We start from the raw sequence: 17009 nt of genomic DNA, 5'->3' as shown, positions 1-17009 counted from the left end.
CACAAAAAAACATGCCGCTGTATTCTGCCCTGGAAAAAAATCCCTCTACTGACATGCAGTCTGCTAATAAAGCTAACATACCTTTCGTAAGATCCTCTGCATTTGAGTAAACACGACAAAACACAGAATCAGTCATCAGTTTTACTGTAACGATGATCGAATACATTTACAGAGAAAATATGCACGTTTTATTCTACCAGAAAGAAAATCTAAGTCATATGAATGTCCAAACCAACCGTTTAGACATATTCTACAATTTTCAGAGGCAGCTTAAAATAAAATGTCTTGCACTGAAGAGAGCATTTGTTTTTGACTTCATGCTGTAATTCATTATCACAGCACTGCAACTACTTATTGTACAATGAAAAATGGATATTAATAGGTCTGTGCAGTGCCTCTCTGTTCAGTGGAGGTGTTACTGTATTTGTAGGCACCATTTTCAAGTTTTTCAACATCTTTCAATCCAAGTCGGAGCAAGAACATCATCTAAACTTCAGATTCCTGTCGCGCTTTAACTGCATGTTAGAATTTGATTTGAGGCCTTTAGGGTAGGATGTTACCTGGGTTGGGTGGAAGTGGCACCACCTCTTCAATCCTCGCTTTGGTCTCCAGTCGCTCCATCCTCTGAGCCTCATAGCGCTTTTTGCCTTCCTCCTCCTGCTCTGCACTGGCATACTACAGACAGAACATACAAAGCATGAACACCATCATCACACTGACAATCGAGACAATAAAGGCAAGCGAGACGGACTTTTCGCACTGTTAAATGTGAATATTTTTATCTTGACCAGATGGCCTCTCTCATGGATTCCCTCTCCTTCACTTCTAGTCATGTCATTTCTGATAGATATGAAGGGACAGAGTCAGATAGAGACAGAGAGAAGCTGACAGGTTCATGAAGGTCAGAGCAACCACGTTTCCATGTACCTTGATGGGCGGCACCTCCATGATCTTGTCGACATTCTGCAGAGAGCAGGGGACGTACCACAGCGCTGCCCTGTTGGCCAGCTTTTTGGCACCTGTATTCACAGAGAAAAGGTTGAATTGTTCAGCTGTCTTCCGCCAAACAAACTGACGCCATTCTCTCAGAGTTTTGTGACTAAACCAATGAGCAAGAAGTTTTGACATGTTCTTTAAAATAAAACAACAATGGAGCAAACAATTTTGAATTAGCCGTTGTCAAAACAAGACACTTGTATTAACACTCCAATAAAAGCCGGTCCAGTTTTTTTAACAAATCCAGACGCGCTGCCTGAAGATTAGCCTTTCTTCTGCAAACAAAGGAGCAGAAAACAAATGAGGTCTTTGTTCAAAGACAAGTCTGTTCAGAAAGACACATGCTTACATTCGCTGAACTCGGTCCTTCGGTTAGTGCAAGGTTTAGCATAATCCCTAAGTCCTGAACTTTCTGCATTTTCAAGTAGTGATTATAAAATGGGTGAAATATAACAATGGCAACTAACTCATTAAATTCTCTGGACAAATATTTACTTTGCATGTAATTTTTTGTCTGTGAGATACCAGTCTGTGGGTGAAAATACAAGACAACAGAATAATTCCATAATATCTGGCTCAGTTATCATTTCAGGGCACCATCTCTCTTTCAGTCCTGCAAAAAAATACCAGAATACATGTGGGTGTTAATAATCTTGATGTTAGCTTCAGTTCTGATCCTGCAAGGTCTGATGGAGAAAAGTGACCATCTATGAGTGACAAGCGTGTTCCAAGTAAATAATGCCCATTATTTAAGTGTTTAGTGCTCTTTTGGACATAATGATCAATTATTTGAGTAGCTCAGCTGTACAGATATTAGATATTTAAACTCTTTCTGGATATCATATCTTATTATTTGTCTCATGTGCGAGTATCTTCACTAAAACGTTTCATCCCTTGGATTCTCTCATCTTGTGAATCCGTAACTAAAACCATCTTCATCATCAATGAGTCAAGTGCACGTGTGAGTCTTCCTGTGAGTAAATACATGATCTGATATGTCCATATACTTCCATGTACAAAGGTGCATGATAGCCTTTAGTGGTTGGTGGCTGTAGCATAAGCTCTGCCTTCCTCCAGAAAGTTAACAAGCAGAAGATCAGAAGACAAAAGTCATGGAAATCACATCTCATAGCAATCAGGCAGAGAGGTTGCCATAGTGATATGTGTTCTATTCTGCCTACACTTTTTCGCTTAATTCGCTAAGGGGGGGGGGGGTTATTTTGAGGTTTCGTTGTAATAGCACACAAGCGAGGCACACAGATTAAAGACAACGTGGGGCCATCAGGTTCAAATGAAATCACCGTCTTAAAGTCTTAAAGGCTACTGCATGTGGCTGCGTGATCTGATGAACTCATGGTGCTTATATTCAGACTCATTTTTCTAATGCTATGTAATTTAAGCACTGTTTTCTTTAATCCAATTCAAAAAAACTGCTTTGCACAAGTTTTTACTATACTTACTTGTGTCAAATACATAGAAACTTACAGCTTTGTAAATGTGCACTGACTTCTGCATGGACATAATAGGACAGCTCATAAACGTAAAATTACTTGATCAAAATGAAGAATGGTGACATTAGTGTGTGTGTGTGTGTGTGTGTGTGTGTGTGTGTGTGTGTGTGTGTGTGCGTGCGTGTGTGTGTGCGCACGCACTGTGATCAAAAGTAAACACCAGACGGAGACTTCGCAGAACAAGTTAAGAGAAGACGGTGGGAGCAGTGGCTTATGGTAGGCTACTCTTGGGGAATAACATTTGCATTTTACACCCCAGTTAAAGCTGTGCAGACAGCCAGGCCGCGTTGTCATGCCGACCGTGCTTCTTTCTTCCTCCTCTCATTGGCTCCCGCCCTTGCCAGCAACCAGGAAGTTGCCCACAGGAGAGAGAGGCACATTTACATATCCTTGACTCTACCAAGACTGAGCGAGTCCAGTCTATTATTAGCTCCTGCTGGACCTTTTACGTGAACTGTGTTTAGGATGGAGGGAGGAAGAGGAGGAGGAGTGAGAGAAGGACAGAGGGCGAAGCACTGGAATGAACTGGCCGGCTGAGAACCATTCCCAGTCCGACTGATGACCTTTTTGACCAGAATGCAACCAGGGAGCCGGCTTTGAATTTCAAATCCCTCTGCATCAAATGAAGACAATGTCAGTGTCTGACCATGTCATCGCCCAGACTGCATCCCTTTTACCTTCACAGTATGTCTACAAAAACAGCACAATTTACTCCTCATAAAGCTTGAGACAGACCACAGCTATGACTTACAGCTCATTACTACATGCAGAATATTATCTTGTTTGTAAAACACCTGTAGAAAAACAGTGATCAATACAGAGGACCAGGTTTCTTGTGTGTGTTGGTTTCTCCATCATTACAGTGCAGCGAATTCAGTCACAATGGAGGGCTAGCAGGAAGGACAGCTGGCTTACTTAGTAATGAATTAGTGAAAAGGAAGGGTTGGCTGCATCCACCCTGAACACAAGCTTCACAAATCTGCCCACTCAAATTTCCACACTTGGTGGGACAGTGCTCAATAATAAACTGGCTAATAGCACAGTGACTTTGAGCATGGTTTTTCAAGTTCATCTGGAGGCAGCTTTAGGACGAGGAGCTCCATGACTGTAAAAGGACACTGGCAGCTATGATGACAGCTGAGACAAATGGCACCTGGCAGTGGAAGGGCCTTTTTTTATTGATGGTGTATTGGTGCAGCAGTGCATTCAGTACATGAATGTGCAAGAAGACAACTGAAAGTGAGAGGAAGGATATCGCACAGCAGGCAATCCAACTAACAACACTTGGCTAATTTTACCGGCATGTATTATCAGCAAACAGAAAGGATTTCGCATAAGCGGTAGTAAAACATACTGATGTAAACATGGCAACAATGGAAACCACAGGCTCAGAGAGTGGTAGTCTGGTTTGTCTACTCCAAAACTTTCAACTTTCAGCTGATTGAGGGACAAAATCCAGCAAATCAGGCACTAACTGCAAAAGAAACAGCAACAGTAGCTGTGGAGGAGCAGCCTTAGGCCCTGTTTACACCTGGTGTCTTGGGTTATTCAATCAGTGGACAGCTCTAAGTACAGATGTGAATGCACTGAGGACGCTTTGAAGACGCATCGAGATCAGATCGCAAGGCAAAGGTGATCTGGGCCATATTTGGCCACATTCTTTTAGCAGTGTGTACGTGCTTGCGCTCTGCACCGGGACTGCCTACAACGACATTCTCTGTGTGAGTGGAAGTACATACTCATTCATGATATCAAAGTGCAAAACAAGAAGAAGAAGCCATAACAAAAATGGATTCTCAAAGCGGTCCAGTACGAAGCAGAAATTATTTCAAAACTCAAGCTCAAGGACACGACTTCAACCTTGGAAAATGTAAGTTTTGATCTTTTTTTATGTTGCTTTGTTGTTAATTTGCAGGTCAGCATGTTGAACATTCTGCGGTTGGATGTGGGTGACTGTGGTCAGATCACCCAAGATGCCTGTTAAAGCCAGGTGTAAACGGGACCTCAGACCAACAGACACACTATGATTTTTCCCCTGCCTTTAAGACTGTGCTCTATCATATGTAATCCGAAATTCGAGTCTGTTTGACTTCTGATTTAAGTATTCACATGGGTGCTTAAGTGGGGAAACATTCCTCCAGCACTGCTTACGCATCATCCAATCCCCTTTCATCTAAGTTTAAGGCATCAATCATTGTTTCATTCCATCTTTCAAGCACATTTTTTGTTCTCAAAGACTTTGAACAGTCCCGAATCCCAGTCTGCACTACCCTAAGATCTTTAATCTCTCAGCTAGCTTTTCCTCCCCTCCTCTTGTTTCCCTCTCTTTCTTTCTCCGCAATCTCTTTCCTTTTCCATCCATCCATTTCTTTCACCTCAAGCAGTTTCACTTGATTTATCGCTGTATTTTACTCGTTCACCCCTCTGCTCTCCCCTTCGACTCTTACCCTTCATTCTTCCTCTGAGCAGAAAAACTCCCTTATTTTCTTTTCTCCCCCCTGAACAGCCTTTTCCAGGCTCAGAGACAGTGCAGCAAGGATCGTTCTTTGTGCTTGATCCCCATGATCAAAACCACAGATTTTCCATTGTGCTGAGCCAAGACTCCATTACATATAAATACACTACAGCCCCACTGTGGGATGTTACAGCCTGATGGGAATAGATGAAATAATGGCAGGAGTAAAGCTTTAGGATGGAGCATTTTGGCTAGCAGGGAAAATCCAATGCTCAATTAAAGCATTATGGTATATTCTGAGCATCTCTTTACTTAAACAAAACCCATAACTGAGAGATCTAACTGTGACACAAAAAGCTGCTGCACAGTTGATGGATTGCACATAAACATAGTTTTGTGTTGCACTCCAACAGCCTTTAATTGTGATTAAGTTGTTGTAGTTGTCTGTCCTGTTACAAACCTCAGATATGCCCTCAGGAAATTCTTCTGTGCTCCAAAAGTCAAACCAACCGTACTTAATTGTTAAGTCTTAAGAGTATGTTTCTGTTTTACATCTTTTATTCAGTGTTTAAATTTAGATTTCATACACTTCCCATTGTAAAAATGACATCTTATTTCTCCTGCTGTGGGACTAATTTGATTAAAATAACTAATCGTGTGCGATGAGCTCAACATAATATGTTAATATAACAATACACTATATTTATTGTGTGTGTGTGTGTGTGTGTGTGTGTGTGTGTGTGTGTGTGTTCTCTTTCAGTACGTGTAGTTGTGTGGTTCTACGGGATCATGGAAGGAACTGTCACACGTATTTTAAGCCTCAGCCCACAATGCAACGTTCTCATCTCTGTCTGTGCATGTGTGTGTGTTGAGGAGACACAATCTGCCTGTGCTCTGTTTATGCAAATATGTGCCTGAGTGTGCATGCAATACAAGCATTATTACCTCTTTGGGACTTTCGTGTACGTGTGTTCGTTCCAAGTGTGGCTGCAAATCTCTGTGCCTGTGTGTGTGCAAATGTCTTATTGTGTGTGTGCAAAAATGCCTGATTATGCCTGTGTGTGTGTGTGTGTGTGTGTGTGTGTGTGTGTGTGTGTGTGTGCGTGTGTGTGTGTGTGTGCCTGTGCACATGCAGTTCTCTAAAGTCGATCAACGGATATCATGTAGAATCTGTGTGTGTGTGTGTGTGTGTGTGTGTGTGTGTGTGTGTGACTGCATTCAGTTTTGTAGGTATGTATGTGTATCTTAATGCATGTTTGTACATACATGGGTATATGCAAATCTGTGTGTGCCAATGTGTGTCGGTCTGTGTGTGAGTGCGCATGTGTGTATGTTAGTGCGCATGTGCAATCCCCCCAGCGGGGACAATCATCACGGCTCGTGCCCACAGTAGGCAGCCTTCCCCTGGGGGGCCGTGACTGAGGCCTGCCTGACGAGATGCTGCCTGACTGAGTGTGGAACCTGGATGCTTGCCTCCTCCCCCAACACACACACACACACACACACACACACACACACACACACTGAATAAACATGAATGCATAAATACAAAGATGCATGCGTGCACAGTGTAATATAAACACTGTCGCAGTATACAGTACAAGGAGTTTGCACGTTTGCATATAGAAAAAGCTGCAGAAGCACATATTGCTGCACAAACACAGACCCTCTAATGTATGTACACAAAGGTGCATATAAACAGAAACCACATCTGCAAGTCTGCAACCATGCAGTAAGATTCCTTCCTCTGTGTTCCTGTTCAAGCCATCCTGCAAGTCTTTTGCCTGGGAAAAGATCTAGCCAGGAACGTGTAAAACCCTGCCAGTCCTGCCTCAGTATGAGACTTCTTTTAGAAAGAAGGCAAGTGTGTGTGCTCAGTGTGCATCTGTGTGGGTGTGAGGATGCGTAGGTGTGTGACTTTTTCTATGCAGAATGTGTCAGCATGTGCTTATCGGGCTGTGTATGTACGCAGGTTGTCCCTACACAACCGCATGTGTGTGTAAGTATGTGTTGGGTCCGTGCATGCGTCGTGTCGGAGCATGTGTGCAGGTACATCCACTTGGCGTCCGTGTCTGACTGGGCCACAGTGTGTGAGGCCTGACGCTAAGCCGACATGACAGAAGCAAATAATGTCTGCTCCCGTTATCTTCTCTTCCCCCTCGGCCCCGCAGGAACCTTTTAAAGGGCCAAACACTGATGAAATCACACACACATTCACATACACATGCACACGCATGCATGTATACAGTACAGACGCACACCCACTGTGCTTATACATACTGTGTGACGCACGTGCACCACGCAAATACACATCCAGAAAATTATACGTGTAAATGCAAGGTGCAAAGAGAAACACACTCATGTCACATAACTGCTCTCTCAGTTCTTTACATATGAATGAACTCCTGCACAAATCCACCATCTAAAACCTAAATATGCACACAAAGCAAAACGTGCACTCGATCATTTATTTATACAGGCCCACATACTGTGAATAAGAATGGACTATTCTTATGAGGTTTGGATAAAAATAAATCCATTAAAACACACAGACATCCATAAGTTTGTGTGGATAACAGCTGGGTCAACTCAAACGTGCACACACACAAATGCACACAATTTAAACAAATGTGACCTACTTCCTATAGCTACAGCACGACCTCATAGACCACCAAGGTGCTGCCTTTCCTCCGGCTCTCTTTTTAATGTCGAGGCTGCCTGTATTTCTGATGTCAGGACATGAACTAATCTGCTCACTGTACACAGTACTGCAATATAATCGCTTTACGCTGCTATTCTGATTAATCTTTCCTAAATTACAATAAATAGTTAATACGTGTTGTACTTTTTGTTAGACTGACACATGATGCTGTTACGTACTGTCTGAATCAGGGGGATGGCAGAGTTGGTATATACAGTATCATTTGGCCAATAAAGTGAGCAAATCTCATCACAGATGTTGTGTTTGGCCCACGCAGCCTCCAGAGAGCTCGACAGCAAAATACAAAGCTACACCCACACTGGCCTGACACTGAGTCTACCCTGAGACTTGATTTGTTATCTCCTCCTTTTAGTTAGAAATGCACAGCTGTGCACTTCTTAACTATGAACAGCACTGAAAATGCTGGAAAAACATATCATTCTCTGAAAAACAAACATATTAATGAATTGTGGACCTGAGAATTGGCTGATTCAGCTGCATCTGTTTTATTTCATTTTATTACAAAATAATGTGCAACACCTTGTTGAAATAAAATGCTAATTCGGTGAGAATGTACACTCATTTAGTTGTTTAAACGTTATAAGTTACAGTAGGAGGTCTTGGCAGAATACAGACAGACTACTTTTGTTTCTAACGTTGTTTTCGCCCAATACGTTGTCCATGTTATGTCGTGATACCAAGATTATCACTGCATGCATGCGTCAAACCAAAGGCTGCCTTCAGTGTACTCTGTCCATCAGCTCTCTTCCTGATCTCCCCTCCTCGGGGTCCTTCCTGACAGGCCATGTACTGGCTGTCCGTGCCGATGCCTGTATATATGTTCGTTGCTCTCCACCTGTCATCTCATATCTCTGCCTCCGCCTCCGTCAACCTGCTTCCAGCCCAGCAACCAGCCAACCAACCAGTACAAGCCTGTTGCTAGGGCAACGGCTGTCTAGGGGATACTTCTTTTGTTTCTCACACCTCCTTTCCTTCATCCTTCTTTCTATCTCTTCCCTACTCTCGCTCTGTCTTCCTCCTTCATTCCCTCTGCTATCTTTTTTGCTCATCAATATGTCTGTCTGCCTCTCTCCTCACATCTGTCTCGCTACCTTTCACTCCCTCATTCTGTCTTTCTCTGTCTCTCTTTCCTCTCTTGAAGACAAACAGGTTGCACTGATGTTACATTACCCGCTAACAATAAATTCATGACAAAATAAAAATAAACACAAAGTGAGGTTTCCTTTGTGGCATATAGAGAAACTCCCCCTATGCTACTCAAACTCATTCATAACCAGCATTATCATGGTATATCCTTTGTGTCTACACGTGTGTGAAGGTGTAGTCGTCATCTCTCCCACACTGACATGAATTCAAGCAGTGACAGTATGATCAGCACATTACATTTGGTTGTTACAGACAGTCTGTGCTGTGGCTGTTGTCACTGGCATTTAAAGGTTCAGAGATAACACTAGGTCAGCTCAATGTGATCCACCCTGCGTCTTTACTCAAGGGACTCAATGGGCAGTGTGTGTGTTTGTCTTTGTATAAGCCTGCATAAATACATGTGTGTTCACTCTTTTATATGTACATAGTGCACATTTAATAAGCTCACATCTTAATAATAAACAAGACTTACAGACTGGAAATCAACATGGCTCTTAGTGTCTGTTCCCCTGTCACAGCTTGTAATGCAGCACCTGATGAAAGCTGTGTTCCATCTTTAATGCTACTCGGGGCTGTTACTTATTGTGTGCTGCCCTCTACTGATCAAACAACAGAACAACACAGGGAGGTCTTTTTGTTTCTCCATAGGATGATTTTTCCAGTTACAAAACTGACCAGAACACACAAAAAAAAGGTGAATGGTAGGTAAAGTGATGTAATAAAAAAATACTGTACTCCACACAATACCAATGGAAATAAGTAACTGAATTAGATCAATGATTCCATGGCAGCTTTATAACATTTCAGAGCCAACATATAGCCAAATTCATGCTTTAAATTTTGTGCATTACAGTGAGATGAAGAGTAAGTACCCTGATAACCTGCAGCCATACTGTATATGACAAAAATGCAAGAAGATCTAATAAGAAACGATGGTTGGATGCAGCATTTTGCAGGGCAACAGCAGTCTCTGCAAACAGGTGATAAAGAACGGGTGCAAATACGAGGATATGAAGTTTCATGCAGCTGGGTGTGGAATTTGGTGGAGCAGAGGTGTGGGCACTGACTATGTAATCTCCAGTCAACTTCACTGTCTACACACCAATGAGAGGGACAAATGAGAGGAAGACATTTTGATACGTCTCAATGACAAAAGCTCACGTTGAAATGCTGAAGTGAATGATGGCTGAACTGGTCCTGGTATTGTGCATGCTGACACACTGTCACACTGTCATGTTTGACTGGGACACGTGAATAGAACAGAGCCTTTGTTAATGTTATTAGTAACACCTGTGCTTGTCAAACTGCTGCACATTCACCCATAAAATGGTCATTGAGGGATACGCAGAATTTAGAAATCCAGCTGGAACAATATACTGTATAGTATGTTTTATGGTCTTTATGGTCACAATCAGTTTTTTCAAACTGATGTCAAACTGAGTGTTATCTAATGCACACCTGGCAGACAGGTGCAAAGGGAAAACAAATCTTCTTAATTACAACACAAACATAAATTCTATTGTGGAATATTTTGCCCAGACAAGGATAACAAGAACTAACTTCTGCAGTATGAAAGAGATGTCAAATATATACATTTACATTAATACTGCAATACATCAGTGTTTGTTTCTGTCACTGTGGGTAACTGAACATTGCATGTGACTCACTTATCTCTAATACTGATGAACTGCAGCATATCTGCTGTCGCATTAATGAATACATGATTGCTACTAACTTGAAAAGTTATTATAGCATATACTGTGTGTGTGTGTGTGTGTGTGTGTGTGTGTGTGTGTGTGTGTGTGTGTATCCTTGTGTGCACCTGAATGCCTGTCATTCCTTTCCCTCGTCTGCAGTGATGTGAATGAGAATGAGGCTAAAGGTGAACGGTGCTGCACAGGTGAGGTGAGTGGTAATAACTTTCTATTACTTCTATAAACAACAGACTTCAATTGTCCACCTGCAATAAAATGTTTCAACATATTATGGGACATATTAAGGGAATCCCTGGACTTTATTAAGCATGTGCTTGGGGTAAAAGTATCAAATGCCAATGTCACAATTAGTCACCTGTGAGGATGTTCTCAGCCATGACTTTGACCTGCACCTCCAGTGAGTGCTTGGAGGTGTAAGTGATCTCAGCGGTGACCTGGACGACCTCGCCAATGTACACGGGGGACAAGAACTCCGTCTTCTCCACCCGAACCAGAACTGCCAAACAGCGGTCCTTGAGAGGAGAAACAGCAAACTTAAAACTTACATAAATACCAAACATACATTTACAACATTTAAGAAAAAGTGAGTTTTTAAGATGCAACTAAGTGAACAATGACTTTCATTACTGTCTACTGATGACAGGACAGGAAGCAACAGTACCAACAAGCAACCGGCAGCTGTGTTCGAAAACATTTGACCTTAATGTCTCCACACAGAGCCACAGCACAGAGACACTAATCAGACAAGTTTAAAGGTACATGATGTCTGTCAAAGATAAATACAAAACACACAGAAAATATGTGCAACTTTTGCGATCAGCCTACAGGGACGGGTGGTGACAGAGGGAACTCAGATCTTCAGCGCAGACGTGACAGTCAGTACTTTGCAGCTGATTACGAAGACATTTTTTTGTAATTCAGTGTTTTCCTGGTTCAAGTGTAACTTGGGCGGAGCAGCTGTTGAAAACTGTTCAGTTTAGTTGCTCTGCTTCATCGTGGGCTGTCAGGAATTTAAAATTATTCAAAATCAGTTGATCGCAGACAACGAGATAAAATCCTGCTCATCCAAACTCTGAACTTGCCTCTCTTACAGAATGTGATGGTATTAGTGTAAAGGGAGGTTATCCAAAAATCTGTGATTTTACTGTTTTTATCACCTGCAAAGCACTTTGAATTGCATCGCCCTGTATGTATGAAAGGCTTTATACAAATAAAGTACTGACTGGAAACTTTCACCTACATGTAATATGACATAACCACTAAACATAAACCATAGAAATGGAATTTGATATAAAAACACTAAATATCATTTTGCATTCAGAAACAGTGAACAGTACAATGTAATATGAAGGAATTAGCTTGAAAACTGAAAGCCAGTGTTTTCATTCTTTATTTCAATAGTTCAGTGTGGCTTTACAAAGCACATGTGCGCTGTAGTGTATTTGGACATTATGTCCAAGAATGTGTGCGTCTTATCTGAACAGTGAAATGTAGGACATCAGCACAATATGATCGCAATGCAGAAGGTGAGATGACAATCGAGTGATGCAAGTCAGAAGGCTGTTAAAGTTCACCAGGTGAAAAGTAAACCAAGTGAGAAGGAAAAACAAACCAGGCTGAGGCAATGCTGAATAAACACAACATGCATGATGAATACACAGGGAAACAATCAGTTACATCCTGTTAATAAACAAAGTTTTACTGAACTTATATTTTGAAGACTACAGTCTCAATTTGAATAAATCAAACACCTTTAATGCTCGACAGGCAGTGTTTTAATAAACATGCTCTGTTTTCTAAAGCAGTGCTTCTAAAAGCTTTTTAGCAGTAAATCTCATAAAGCGAAACAATGAGTCGTCACATGCTGGAGAGAGAAACAGCTCGACCACAGAATCATTTTTCCAATGAATGGTCAATATAAGTCAGGTCTTTCTAGTTTGAAGCAGTTCACACTTGTCGTACAATGAAGACAATCCTGCACTGCAGACTCCTGTGCACATTACGTTTTAGTCTGTTTATTCAGGTGTGGAAAAGGAACACTTACTACTGGACACATATCCTGCTGCTAAAAATGAACCTTTAGTCAACATAAGGAGTGAAGTGTTGCGACTGTGGGGACACCGTGGTGTAATAAGATAATCAGGAGTCGGGAATGTGTTTCCGGTTTCTTACCCCGTTCTGTGTGTTGCAGTGTCTCGTGCCGATGATGCATCCGGCTTCCTCAATCATCTTGAGGATGATGCCACCGTGGACGTTGCCCACAATGTTGGCGTCGTTTGGCCGCATGATCCTGCAATAAACAGAGAAGATTAGAAGGCATGACTGTGGAGCTGATGATGGGATTACAAGACGAGTTATTAGCGTCTTGCGTGATTCTTGGCACCCTGTTGGAAAATAAAACACTATCAATCAATAAATGTGACAACCCCACCAGCCGTGCCAAGTGATAATTTCACCGTTCACATATTTGTGAACGAGACTGAACCAGCAAAGTTGGCTGTGGAGGGCAGAGGACATGCCAATCAGCTGTCAGGTTAAGTCACTGAGCAGTTACTTATTGCATTTCAATCACCCGAGATGATGAATGACTGATTTATTCAGCTGAATGAGGCTGACACTGAGTTGAAGCGGGTGTGACATTGTTTGTCAATGAAAGTCTCTGAAAACTATCTAGGAACACATCTGCTGTGATGTGCTTCTCGATAGTCACTCACGGGCTGAGTTTTTTGCATGCTGCGTATACGTGATGAGCTCAACGCTGATTTCGAAAAACGTTTTTGTTGCCGTGCTTTCTACGAAGTCGAGAGTATCATGTTTTCTTGACTCCGGCCTCACCTCTCCACGTCTGTCTGATGACTTCATACAGTCTCGCTGACGCTGCAGCACGCTGTCATGCACATCAGCTGTTTTTCTCGTGTGTGTGGGTTAAACTCGTTTTACCAGTTCCAATCTAATCTGTGTCCATATACACTGCATGAGATCACCACCAAGCATGAGGAATGCACCACCGAGATCTGACTAATTATGTGTCAAAGCTTTCCAAGAGTGTGTGTGTGTGTGTTCGCGCGTGTGTGTGTCTGTGTGTCTGTGTGTGTGCGTGTGCAGTACAAAGCATGAAATTGCTTTTTACAGGAAAATGATTATTTGCTTGTCATAAAACTGATGACCACTCATACAATACTTAAATAAATAATTAACCCTCTGATGATGACTTGAAGTAATTAATGTTCCTTGGTTGTTGTATATGAATTACAGAGTAAAGGCCACTTCCCATCTGAGTCAGAGTTTCATCTAAGCAGTTGGGGAATTTCACACCACAAACTAACCGTTCTTGACATTTCTGTATTACACATAGTGACCAGAAAATAAACTAGTAACTCTTGCAGATGGCAATGCAGTCTAATACAACAATACTATGACAAATACTACTGATGTGAAACGTATCCTGTCAGAGAGGACACAGTGTGAACAACAAGCACTGCTGAGTAGCATTTCCAGCATTCTCCTAATGAATTTTTTGAAAACCGTAAGTTGTATATTCAGCCTTCCTGGCTATGTGTGTGTGTGTGTGTGTGTGTGTGTGTGTGTGTGTGTGTGTGTGTGTGTGTGTGTGTGTGTGCACGCGTCAGAGATGAACTACCTGCTGAGTTGATATTTAGAGCCCTGCTGAGCTCCTGCCTCCCCACCTTTCCTGACATCTCTGCTGATTTGCTGACTTTGACTCGCTTGGCGTGCCTCCACCACCGCTGATGTCTTATCCACTTCAGCTGCCGGCTTGCTGATCCGAGGTCGGAAGCAACGCATCTTTGCACTCTCAGTCTTATTCTCTAACCCGCTTCCCTTCTGTATGATCTCCTCATCCACATTTTCTGTGATTTTGGGCCCTTATGTTGCGCCAGTGAGTGATGTCATACAGTTGACCCCGCCTTAGGCGTCAGGACTGGATAAACTGGATCTTAACAGACTCACTGAGGCACAGACAGGTTACCAATAAAATCTGTCATTATCACGCCGAGCTTTTTGTGCCACAGCTGACAGGAAGACTAAGAAATATCTAACATATCTGCCAAGAGGCCAAGAACAAAGCGCACTTCAGAGCTGCTGTGTCTGTTGAGTTAGAATGTGCACTGTCTTTCAGAAACTCTGTCCTTATTTGCTTCATTCATGAAAACATTTCTCAATGGGATTTTTCTTCCATGATAACAAATAAGCCAGGAATTAGAACAATAGTGTAAATGCCAGACCAAGACCACAACCAAAACAGCCATAAGAGCCAAAAAAAACTGACTGTTTAACATTATCCAGCTAAATCTAATCATAGCTTTTAAAAATACTCCACCAGCAGACAAACGTACATGGTAACAGGCGCAAAGCACAGCCGCACCTAAAGCTACAGATAACGCTTTGAAAGAAGGGTTACAGTGGTTCCTGCTAGTCTGAACGTCCCTCCGCCCTTTAGTCCTGTTCACATATACAATCCAAAATGAGGATTGTGCACTGGATGGATCATTTATAGTGTGAGGTTTTGTCTGGGTAGATAAAAGTACGCAGCAACATGTGTGTTGGTTTGAATTAGTAGAGGTGGGTGAGACAGTAGCTGGTGTTAAAATATTCAAATGTACACAACAATGTATGTATATATGAATGCTAAATATGTAAAAATATACAGAGTGGTCTCAGTGCAGACTGGTCTCAGTTACACCTAAAAGTTGATCCTTTTTTTCACAATTGGTTAGAATAGCTACACAAATGCACAAACCACAATCAAAATCTTCTTTCCACCTGCTGGAACGAATACCAAAACATCATGTTTACCTGTGCCAAGAAGAACAGTGGCGAAAACAGTAACTCAGCCTCAGAAAAGCATATCTTGATGCCATTTTTGACCCGAGTCCCAACAGTAAGAACACAGAGAAACAAAAGGACTGACCGGGAAAGGAGCAGAATCTGCATTACAAAGAGGGTCAAACTGTATTTCACACAGGCAATCCCACATTACCAGGTACAACTGGAATTTGCCAAACACTCGCAGCTGTACCAACACAAACTGAAACACCTCATGCCCACAAATGCATTACTGTATGTTTGCACAGCCAGAGGAAAAACTGTAATTTCAATATTAGACATTTAGCTGATGCTCTCATCCAAAGCAACATGCAATCAAGTGTAATCCTAAAGTACCACATTCATAAGGAGACAGTGGTAAATAAGTGTTGAAGCCCCACAGCCCAAATTATACTGATGTGACCTAAACTGTGCGAAAAACTAACAAGGAAGGAAGAAGGGTTCCAGTCAAGAAGCTGTTCGGCGAGTTAAAAGTTCATTCAAAGACTCATCTGGACCGAGTTAAGATTTACAGGAGAGCAAATCAAGTTATATTCAAGGCCTGAATGAAAAACAGCAATATAAATGTGTATAGCGTTTCCAAACGTACTGTAAAACTAAGGATGATAAGGAGAGTTGAGACAGAGCAATGATCAGGCCATTAGGAAATGAGAGGTCTGTGTATCCCAGAGTGGTTCAAGTGGGAGGATGTTTGAATTTGACGTAAGCAGCAAAGGGCGGCCCATAAAAAGGCCGGAGGAGGAGAGAGGCAGGGGAAGGTTTGGAGAGGCTATAAACAATGAAGGTTGCGGTGTTTCTGGACACATTGTAGGCACATAATGAATGTTTCAGGAGGAAGTTACTGTGGTGCAGAGAGTGGATCACTGGCTATAAGCTCCAGGTTTGGAAAGTTTCAAGTTCCTTAAAACACTTTAACACTGTTAGAAATGCCCACTGATGGTGGACCGCATGTTGTGAGGCGAGTTATGTTGTTCGGCAGAGTTCTTTCTGTTATTATTTCTGCATATAATTCATGTTTCTGATGAAAGTACGTTAGCATGTTGGCGGAAAATAGAATTACAACACACCATTTCACATTTCAACGTCAAACAATCTGATTATACGTGCTATATTTGCATACACACCCATGTAAACCGTTCTGACCTGAGGACAAAGGTGAACTGTGGGACGTGTAGTAATTCTTTTCCAATGTAGGCAACGCAGGTTCATGGAAACTGATGCAGCAGAAAAGTAACATCTCATCATAAATGAGTCTGAGAACAGTCTGACCATCGCACAGCTATGGCTCATGTCCACTGAAGCCATTTCTATTCTACTGAGGTCAAGACAGCTTCACAGCTGTCACTCAGGCCATATTAAGAAGACGAAGAAGAAACTTTATTTGTAGACATCCTATTGTACAAGAAATTCAGCTGAACGTGCTTTAATCACCTGATCAGCTTTGTATTCTAACTCTTACACAGTGCAGTTTATGGCTCAGACAGAGCATTCAGTCTATCTGCAGGCTCTCTGTAACTACGTTCAGGTTATAACTTGATGACACAAATCCTATTTTTCCTTTCAGGATATGACCAAACAGGTGGACATTTTCATTGCTCATTTTTCTTGAAACATGGTAC

The 17009-nt window shown here is 42.0% G+C and overlaps 1 protein-coding gene across 2 annotated transcripts in view; it reads right to left on the bottom strand.

Annotated features, from left to right (window-relative positions):
• Nucleotides 1-17009, bottom strand: part of acot7 (acyl-CoA thioesterase 7) — a 51840-nt gene that overhangs the window by 33329 nt on the left and 1502 nt on the right. The window contains exons 1-5 of one of the 2 annotated variants that reach the window (XM_076742072.1): nt 14186-14416; nt 12718-12835; nt 10901-11057; nt 928-1019; nt 561-675 (exon numbers count right to left, since the gene is read on the bottom strand). In XM_076742072.1, the coding sequence (XP_076598187.1) occupies nt 561-675; nt 928-1019; nt 10901-11057; nt 12718-12835; nt 14186-14349 (646 nt within the window). In that variant the 5' untranslated portion in view covers nt 14350-14416. Of the gene's footprint in view, nt 1-560; nt 676-927; nt 1020-10900; nt 11058-12717; nt 12836-14185; nt 14417-17009 lie in introns of those variants that run through there. The other variant, XM_076742073.1, reaches the window with a different exon arrangement.

The sequence above is a fragment of the Chaetodon auriga genome, chromosome 10 (assembly GCF_051107435.1).
Source record: "Chaetodon auriga isolate fChaAug3 chromosome 10, fChaAug3.hap1, whole genome shotgun sequence".
Lineage (NCBI taxonomy): Eukaryota > Metazoa > Chordata > Actinopteri > Chaetodontiformes > Chaetodontidae > Chaetodon > Chaetodon auriga.
This window is presented reverse-complemented; position numbering and strand designations above follow the sequence as displayed.